General features: G+C 41.1%; 1 protein-coding gene across 2 annotated transcripts; it reads right to left on the bottom strand.

The window, feature by feature from the left end:
* On the bottom strand, positions 1 to 9,831 carry LOC139142917 (uncharacterized). Of its 2 annotated transcripts, XM_070713109.1 has the most exons (10): positions 9,687 to 9,831; positions 6,995 to 7,144; positions 5,042 to 5,322; positions 4,379 to 4,563; positions 3,521 to 3,570; positions 2,851 to 2,946; positions 2,041 to 2,214; positions 1,327 to 1,469; positions 703 to 916; positions 1 to 258 (listed from the first exon to the last, which is right to left on the bottom strand). In XM_070713109.1, exons 1-10 carry the CDS (start codon positions 9,820 to 9,822, stop codon positions 215 to 217), a joined length of 1,473 nt encoding a protein of 490 aa, XP_070569210.1. In that variant the 5' UTR covers positions 9,823 to 9,831; the 3' UTR covers positions 1 to 214. The 2 variants fall into 2 exon arrangements, with proteins under 2 accessions (XP_070569210.1, XP_070569211.1); XM_070713110.1 differs by lacking the exon at positions 6,995 to 7,144.
* Positions 9,832 to 10,112: the final 281 nt, after the last annotated feature.

A 10,112-nucleotide genomic window follows, 5' to 3' on the forward strand; every position in this document is an offset into this window, starting at 1 on the left:
AACGGTTAACTTTTTATTTTCAACGACCTGTAAAGATTAACATCCAAAAGCACAGTAGAAATCATCGTTTCAAATGGATTATTCTCCAAGAAATATTGTTTTTTTCAAAAGAAAGAAATAATATCAAAACGTTTGTATAAAAACGGGCAATTCCTCATTTTTGGTAGATTTTCACCGGTAGAATCAGATCTCCGCAGCACAGTGATGGTTCTCTTTAATGTTCATCTTTCAGGATGCATTTGATGTCACCCTTGTGACCTGTTGAGATAGGAGAGGTGACAAGTTTATAGGTTGGCAGCGATTCCAACAAATGATCTGTCTTCAAACACAATCTTTGTGAGAATTCATGAGAAGAAACCGTCATTCGTGTACTCTCTACCGAAAGGTTAAGCATGAAGCAAAAGTTGTGTGTTGTATACTCAATGGGCAAACCAAGTGGCATTTACAAGATATGCACGGCTAGTTTTACCGCAAAGGATAAATGCAAACTTTCATGACCACAGATATGCAAATCATTAAACACTTTTAATTCACTTTGCGTACACAATAGGAGAGACGTTAGATAAAATCTCTCACGCCATCCAAGATAGTATACGCGTCGAAACAGAAAGCTTCAAATTTTTGCTTACAAACTTAAACCATTTTCTTTCGGAATGAAAATTCTACCTTAGAAGGGAAAGAAGCAATTGTTTTCCAACTCACCGTGGACGTCCTTGGCGTGTTTGCAGAGTTTGTAGTATGCGCCGGTATCAAACATGTGATTTAGGGTTTCGTCGAACCAGGCAATAGCGTGACTATCCTTACGAGTCATACCATGTGAGTAGCCAGAGCCACAGAGAACGGCGTCACCAACTGGCTCGAAGCCCAATTGCTGAGCTTTGCTGACGTATGCGTCGAGGACAAAGACGGCGTCCAGCTGGAGAGAGAGAGAGAGAGAGAGAGAGAGAGAGAGAGAGAGAGAGAGAGAGAGAGAGAGAGAGAGAGAGAGAGAGAGAGAACGTTTAACATCGGATATACAACTTATTTCGACACAGTCAACATATTCTGCAAGACTGTTATAATAAACGATAGTATCGATTCGATATCTTACTCACCCTATCGCGATCAATCGAGAACAGTGTCATGATGGTGTTCTGTTGAACGTTCGGTTTTGACTCGAGGCAGCAACCCTAACATCAATTTGACCACTGGCCCTCACAACGTAAACCAGTCATGCAGTATTAGGGTACATAATAAATTTGCTAACCGACAAGTGGTGAATATAAGCATTTGATATGAGCAAAAGAAGAATTATAGTCGGTCTCTCAACCACGTGAGTGTTCTCACCTTATCTGTGCTAAGATGGTCGATCAGTCCTTCAGAATCTTCGTACACAAGTGTTGGCTTGTCTCTCTTAATCTCTGCGATTTGTTCCTCGCTTGAGTGATGCTTCAGACAGTAAGGATCGGCGGCCCAGCCATCGACAAAACCTGTCATAGATTGTCATTTTAATGCTGTTACACATCCGCCTGAACTTTGTTTTTACCGAGAATCATTGGCGCGATCATAGACGAAAACGTTAAAGGGCACGATGATAGTTTACTTAATCTAGGGGAGGATATAGTACCTCCTACCTCTACCCATTTTTGCGGTACATTCAAATCAAAAACAGCCAAGGGAGGTAGTGCATCCCAAAATATCCGATGTTAACATCTTTTTTCTTGTTTAGCAGATCCTAAAGAACGAAAAATACCCATGTAGTAGGTTTAGGGGTGCACGATGGGCCCCTCCAGCCCACGGACTATGAGTACTACTCCTGTATTAGCCATTGTATAACCATTAAGATGGCGGGGGCAAAAACACTTTTGTTTCTACAATTCTTTCGCGTATTAATCTTCAAACCAACATAACTGATTTCTCAAGTACTATCGTAACACATTCTTTAGAACAACATTTGACCAAGATAACGAGTCAAGCGCCCCCCCCCCTCCAGCCCCAACACCCCATCCCACCCCCACCCTCGTATGGAAGGCCCGTCACGGACAGACCTCCGAAACATACCGATTCTCGTTCCAGCAAGTTTGTGTGGGTCGAAACCGTGTGGGTTGCCGGCTTTAACGTAGAAGTGGGATTCGGCTCCTTCCTTCCAGTATGACCTGGTGAAGCCAACAGAGTGTCCACGCTCTTCTGTTTTCATCCAGTTCAAGCAGACATCGTAGTTCTTTCCCAAAAGTCCTGTTGTAGAGTGGGGAAAAAAGATGCGTTAGTTTTTGTAACGCCCTCCTACGATCAGTAACCATCTTTAATTGGGTTCTTTCGTCATTTGGCCCTCGTTAATTTCATTCAGGTTAGTGTGCGCCATGAAACTGAGAATAAATATCTAGGATCACCGTACAGGTATCGGAATCGGAGAAACGAGTCACTTAAACATATCGATCTTTGAAATTCAAAATGGATATATGGGGATAAATTTAGAATTCGGTTTCAACAAAATCGAATCTAGTTTACTTTATAGGTTTCAATATGGATCCACGCGAGAACAATATTAGCAACGTATTGAAAAAGTTTTAAGAGTCAAAATAGGCCAACACTATACTATTATATATGCTTTCGAAACACACTGAGTGTCTATACAATTGGATCTCCGTCGGCCTTCGAGAGCGCAGAACAACAGAAAATGACGTACTGCGCATTTGAAAAACCGTATAATTTCTTGTATTGCAAAAGGGTATGAAAAAGAGCGCCCTCGTTGGTCATTCTTCGACGTTTCTGGTAGGACATCTATGAAAGAGAGATTCCAAATCAAGGGCAGAGAGAGAGAAAAAACCTGACAAACGACATATAACTCTGGCGTAATATGCTAGTACTTACCGACGCCAGCTCTTGAATGCTCGCCATGGTGATGAGTGTAACAGTGGCTTGAATCATCATATGTGATGACGCACTTCCTTCCGGCTTCCTTGCAAACTATAAAAAGTCAGAGAGGAGCAACATTAGTTGGCATGAAATGAAGTTTAAACCCTTATCCTCATTATGATCACCGAAAAAACTAACTTTTTTCTTTCAGCCGGGGTAAAAATTAAGGATAAGCAGGCTCTTTTTGAATCTGAGAAATGGTTTCAGTCTTCTGGGCTGTGTTTATTTGATGAGTTATTCGATTTTCACATAAGCAGTTCAGGTCAGATCAGTTCAGTTCCAAAAATGTGCTGCCGCAAAGAGGACATGTCTCTAGCAATTGCCGTAAAGGGGTGCATTGTATCGATATTATGGAGCGTGGGTGACCGTTTACTTTCACGCGAAATTTAGCAAAAACCATCGCAAAACAACGACTGCGGTTTCAGATACACGAAAAAGCCTAAATAACCGAATCGAGTTTATTTACCTATAAACAAGGGAAAAGCAAACTGATACAAGTGAAATACTGAATACATGAACTGACTAAAATTTGGCTAAATCTGTAAACTAAAATCATTGAGGTGGCGCTATCATATACTAACATCAAGGACGCTACAGTTTACGATCATTTTGAGCGTCTTATTACCTTCGTTCACCAGATCAAGGGCGAATCCTTGCATTTTTCCGTGTTCGTCTCTGGAATGATAAAAAAATAAATATCGATTATAGTCTCGTCTATTAAAAGTAACTTTTCCTCTGTATGTCTGCCATATATAGTCTATGTGTCCTGTACAAAACCTTTCACAAAAGGCACAGTGGGTAGGATAGCGGACCAAATGGTGGTGACTTTCGAGACCCGGATGTTATCATAATGGCGGACTCGCTATCAGGGAATTGTGTGTTCGAGGCTCAAACACGGTGCTGTGCCCTCAACAAGGCGCTTTACTCCTCATCGCTCAATTGGTTGTTTGCGATCGGTACCTCATCCTATAATGGGCTCACCCCCATCCTAAAGCCCAGTTGGATTATTGAGTAATAAAAATGTGATGAAGTCAATAAAATGTCATTCAGTACATGCAGCCTGCTGTCTGTGATCTTTTCGAATGTACAATTTGACTGCGCAATTTAGCATGCAAGGGAGTATCGGCTATTACCACGCCATAGCAGGGATTTCGCTTTTTTCCAGAATATTAGGAAAGAAAACGTTACGAGTACAAATATCACGTAATTGGTCAGGGAACAATGACGGGTCATCGAGTATTTCAGCATTTTTTTATCTGAATGCCGGTGACAGTCTGTCTAAACGCCATCCAGGATGCGATATTGTTGTACTAGTATCCTAATCTCTCACGCCAACATCTTTCCAAAACAATTTTGGCCAGACGAACAAAATTACATCTCGTGGCTGAACTGTACCATTTTCTAAAAGGGACGGGGTTAGTTTATATCTTTTTCCTGTTCATATCATAGGCGGAGCTCATGGAGATGTGCAAACCCAGCTTACACGTATTCCAGGGCGCAGTCGCATGAGAGAGTTGTCTGGAAGGTCCAAACTCTATGTTCTTCCTTCAGGTCAACGGCCTTTTCAATGATTTTCTCGCCCATTTTCTGTCCCAGTATACGGAACATCAAAAGATTACGCATTGGGCTTTCACCTCCGGCTTGTTGCAAGGGTCCCTGGCCAGTCATCTGAAAATAAAAGCAAGGATACGTTTACGTATGAGCCCACTGCGCAAACTCTAATTTCATAATACTGCTGATTGAGTAGACCGTGTGAAATAACTGAATTTAAGCACACTCAGAGTCCCGTTAGGAAAACTGCGGTACATTCGGGCCACGCTCTATTGTTTTACTATACTTGATATCTATAACAAAGTACCAATAAACAAAAAGCATATTGACATTATTAAATTGTCCCAGCTTCACAAGTCGAGCCACATTCTCCGTCAGAAAATTCAAAATTATATGGATTTGTAAGACCATGTACTCCGATAAATTGTTGACTATATAAAATTATCCAGCACTTTCATTTGAAATTCCACTTAATAAAAGATGTGCTCTCTCTCTCTCTCTCTCTCTCTCTCTCTCTCTCTCTCTCTCTCTCTCTCTCTCTCTCTGAGAATGTTCTCAAAGGAGAAGAGCGGTTTTCTGGTTAACCATCACTTACCAGGCGTTTCATGAGCATAGCACGAAGGATTGGAGGCGGGGCGTTGTCACTACCTAAGGCGCGAGCAAGTGGGCCAGCACCACCGAGACCGTCGGCGTCACCACCACCTAACATGCGTCTCATGAGCATCATTCTGAGGACTGGTCTTTCGGACAACGGTCCGTCTCCAAGCTGACCGCCACCTAGGGCGCCCCCGCCAAACAGGTTGCGCATCATCATCATCTTAAGCATTGGTTTATCTGACAAGGGGCCATCTTCGTCACCAATGAAGGCATTGCCGCCTTGTAAGGTAGAAGAAGAGAAAAAAAATGAAAATAAGATCAGTCAGTTGCAATTTACTCAAGGGAAAAGGATTGACACCATCGTCCTTTAATGGGATTTTCCCCCGTTTATTTAGACCTTTATTCTAAAAAATGTGAAATATTGTGAAAATGACTTTAAGATTTTGGAAACACAGAATGAGATACGTGTCCATAACGGCAAAAAACAAACGGATCCCCGAACGAGTTTATATAGTCTCCAATTCATGCAGATAGATACCTCCTTTGTCGAAAGAGGGCATATGTATAGGTTCTTCGACGAGCAAGTTCCCATCCTCATTCAAAGACTGAGATTTCATAACGGCTGTGTAAATTTTGAGGGAAGCACTCTAAATACGGCGATTTTATCCTATAAGGAGTGATAAAAATGCCGAATAAACTACCTTGTTAGTTTTCTTTCAGATGTCTCGCGTGGGTTTTTTTTCTGTCAAAATGTTTCTTTCGCCTTTTATTCATTACAACCGTTGGTAAGCTCAACCAGTGTTTGGTGCCAATTGTCACGGCTGGCGACTCAAGCGTTGTGGATCAGTTCATTTGACAGGGAGGGCCCGGTAGGAAACTAGAAGGTGATCATCACGCGAGACTAATAAATTTGACGAGATTTGAACAGAATATCTCAACCTTTCTAACGACTTCAGTTGGGAGGGTCAAACAACATAATTTCAGGGTTATTTGTGATACAAATACGTCATCAGAAAGTTGTAAGAGGCCAAGGATAAAAATGTACAGACATTACTATGAATTTTGTTATGAATTCACCATCGTCATATTCATTGTGTTATTGTGATTCGATACTGTTGCCGACCAATACTGGATTCTTCGACATGTTGCTATCTATAGTCAATTAAGTAGTCATTCGTTTCGGATGGCCCATTTTTCAGAATTCCAGCAGCTTCCACGTGGAGGGTTTTATAACCGAAATTCAACGGCCTCATCATGACACACAATGACGATGAGACAACGGTGGCCTTGCCGCCAAAATAGGTCAGCTTGTCACTTAACATACAAGGGGGAAATTCGGGAACATCAACTGATGTGCAGCTTGCTCGGAAGGTTATAGCTGATTGGTCGGTTGTCACTATTCACAGCAACTTCGGGAGTCTATTGTGTATAACTCAATGATAACGGCAAGATTGAGCCAACAAATTGGATAACAGCTTCCAAGATGCTGCACATTAGCCATAAGTACAACTCAAAAGGTCAGAGGTCGATTCTTCTTCACATAGATGGACGGTTCCATAGACCACCTAATATATAGGTACCGTATTATAACTGAGTGGTGCAGATTACAGTTTGTTTTTTAATTATAACTATAGCGCAACAAAGTTTGGTGTAAACCGCAGGCAACAAAGCTTTATTTTATTGACCCGTGCATTAAAAGCTGTAGCATTGACTGCTCAACCAGTTTCCCCTCTCGCGATGTGAAACTTGCAAATATTGTCCAACATAGGGTTGCGACGCCGGAACCTAAATTGCCAGCGTCATGTTGCGAGCGTTTGCGAACACCTTTCTCGATTTATTCCACCAGCTAAAACAAAACAAGCAACCTATAATCACGCGGGGCATTATCACTTGCGAAGGCGCGAGCAAGCGGACCCGGACAAGCAAACACCATCTTCGTAGACATGCTCACCCAATAGTTGTTTCAACACTGTCATTTTGACCATTGGTGGTGGTCCGTCGCCAGCGGCGGCCCCGCCGAACAAGTTGCGCATCAACATCAACTTAAGCATTGGTTTATCTGACAAGGGGCCATCTTCGTCACCAATGAAGGCATTGCCGCCTTGTAAGGTAGAAGAAGAGAAAAAAAATGAGTGGTTTTTCTGCCAAGGGGCCATCTTCGTTGCCAGCCGACGACGTAGCGTAGCCTTCAAAGTCACAGAAAAGAAACAAACAAACAAACAAACACGTTTATCGATCTTCCACGGAATTGGTTTAAAGTTTTCATCTTTTTATTGGTTATGCCTCAGTTTAGAAATTGTTATCTCTCAAAAATGACTCAGCAATCCATCCCGGAGTAGGTGAGTAATACTGTGAAAATCACTGTAGGAATGCTATAGCGCAACAAAACGCGATGAACAAAGGCGGGTTCTGGAAAAAAATACACTGTATCATCAACGCTCGAAGGCAGGTGCCTTTCTTGTCTCCAAGTCTTCGTACGACAATTAATCCGGTTCTGATTGTCAGCCTTCGTTTCCATAATCGTCATGACAACGTAACATTTTATTTAAAAATTTCGTATGATTGTTTTTTTTTTCATTTTGGTATTAATGGGTAAAATACCAGATTGGATATATTTGTTCGCTTTCCGTATAAAACTGCCCCACCGCACATATATCGGTGGTGTTTTTAAAGTCGCACGCGCCTCGAAACTGGTAGATCTATACTTTTGACCAAACTTTCTCTAAGGCAATTCTAAAACCTTTCATTTTTCAAAATTAAGAATAAAAATTAAGGACTACCTTCCAAATTGTAGTACTGGAGAAATAAATTTAATAAATTTACCGACGTTTGAAATTCAAAATTTTCTACCTTTACTTTGAAGGAAAAATCGTATTTTTGATTTTCATGTAAAGAAAAAGGTCAAACAATGTCACCATACAAGCTTCATAACGGTTAAGTTCAGCTGCATCTCATTAAAAACATTATTAGAAGTCCAAATATCTGTAATTATAGCGCATTCTGTCTTGCTAAATAATCAACATGTTCCTCTTTAGAGTGGTAGTAATTACTATTTGCAAAACTAGAGTCGAAACTTTAATTTTTCGGATCACTTTGAAGGTTGCAAGAGCTAGGAAGGGTCGTCCGTGGTGATTTCTATCCAGCGAGATTTGCACAGCAAGTCGCGATCTGTATCATGATCTCCGTTGCGCTGGCCAAATAATCTCTGTGGGAAGATATTTTCATTGTTAAAACCGTTGTCCCACATCACAACCTAAACTTGTAGGATATGTCCGACTCAGCGCGGACTCTTTGACAGTCAGCTACAGATATCACCCTTGCTGAGTGAATTATTCCGCACTTTCAATTTGTGAGAAATATGACCGACATCTAGATCTGAATCCGACTAGCGCGGTCGCATCACGCCATGAACACACCATAAAACGGGTATTTGGCCAGTTGGTTCGCCTTTGGCACGCTGATAACGAAGACCTATATGCAACTATGTGTCAAGAAGAATGACAGGTGTCAGTCATTATTCAAATGAGAGGCGGGTCCAGGACTCCAGGTTCACGTTGATATTGTATTGAAAGGTGATTTTATTCAAAGTCGGGGTGCAGTGTCCTTTTTCGTTGCTCTTATGGGTGAAACGCAAGTAAATACGCTACGGTTTATTAACGTATGTCCGACAGTGGCATTGACGATTTAACCTTATTTAAGTTTGCCGATTTGAAACTACCAATGCTGATTTAAATTTATAAATTAAACTTGCAAACATTTTTTCGACAGTGATCAAGTTGCGATCTGATGCTTAATGGAAGGCAGGGACACATCACTGACGCTTGCCAACACAATCGTGTTGTTAGCAAAGGAGAAATAGCAATAAAATACAATTTTGCAAAGCCCCTCATACTACTAGGTTTAAACATATGATGAACAGAAACTCAGTAGGACAGCTAACAGCAGTCGGAGGACGCCAACACACACCTCGTGGCGAACATGACAGATCAGTTCCTAAATTTGACTTTCTCGGCCTGAGCATAGTTCGAGCGGGTCTGCGCCAAAGATGTGTCAAGCAATGTTTTATCAGTGAAAAGGACGTGCCTGGCAGTCAAATGCTATCAATTGGAAAATGAACGTCCACAACATAGAAATTTGGACAGTATTCGAATCAAAATTCGACTAATTTCTACCTACTCAAAGAACAAATTAAAGTTCCTGCGTTTTAGTTGTGTATTTACCTGCGGTACTTGACTAGGAGAGTCCCCTGGTCAACCTGATTACTGTTTAAATTGTCATCGCAAAATTATAATTTCATCGCACATTCAGAAATATAGTGTTTAAGTAATTATGAATTAAAGATAGCTCTTTGCACTTTTTTCATGACGAGAGCTATTAGTAACCGTCTGCAATCTGACTCAAAAAACTCTGCTATCGATACTTAATTTTGCAGACGTTTGAAAATATACGTAAATAATTCTCAAACGTAAAAATATTCAGGTCCATTTCTACCGAAAAACAGGAACGAGGCAGATAAAGAAAGAAGAAGTATTTGGAAAGATTTGCTTAAAATCCATGGAGATAAAAAGATGGAGAAATATATCTTTTTAGTATAGAAGTGCAAAAGTGTGTGTATGTATGTATAGCGTATGCATTGTACTTACCCACAGCAAAAACACCTAAGACGAGGAGGAGCAGACGATTCATTGTACCTGGTTTGTAGCCACACAATGGTATGAGCCTGTATAGGTAGATTGATTTTACTTGGGTTTTATCTCGTAGACCGGATATCACCGCCATGATGACCCCGATGACCTCAGGTGCGCGGTCATCGATAAGAAAGCCAAGACAATGGTTCAATAAATCCTGGGGAAATCACGTGACTTTAAGTAGCGTGTTGTTTATCCGGGGACCTAATTTTTATTTTGATAGACAAGAGGTCCTCAAAAATGTCCTTTACCCCATTTTTTTTGCTGAGGAGAGCAAAATTGTTGACCTAATTTGTGTGAGTTGTGAATTCCTGTCGAACATACATGATACCTAGCCCATTCTGTCCATTTTGAAAGCCGAACTCTGGCTACAATTTCGTT

The sequence above is a fragment of the Ptychodera flava genome, chromosome 10 (genome assembly GCF_041260155.1).
Source record: "Ptychodera flava strain L36383 chromosome 10, AS_Pfla_20210202, whole genome shotgun sequence".
Taxonomy (NCBI): domain Eukaryota; kingdom Metazoa; phylum Hemichordata; class Enteropneusta; family Ptychoderidae; genus Ptychodera; species Ptychodera flava.

What these genes read in the sequence shown, in the direction of transcription:
- LOC139142917 (XM_070713109.1), bottom strand. Translation starts at nt 9,822, where the DNA reads ATGGCGGTGATATCCGGTCTACGAGATAAAACCCAAGTAAAATCAATC. An exon ending in CTTAGGTGTTTTTGCTGTGG is followed by an intron (nt 7,145 to 9,686) that starts GTAAGTACAATG and finishes CTACCTTACAAG; the next exon opens with GCGGCAATGCCTTCATTGGT. An exon ending in CCTTGATCTGGTGAACGAAG is followed by an intron (nt 2,947 to 3,520) that starts GTAATAAGACGC and finishes GACTTTTTATAG; the next exon opens with TTTGCAAGGAAGCCGGAAGG.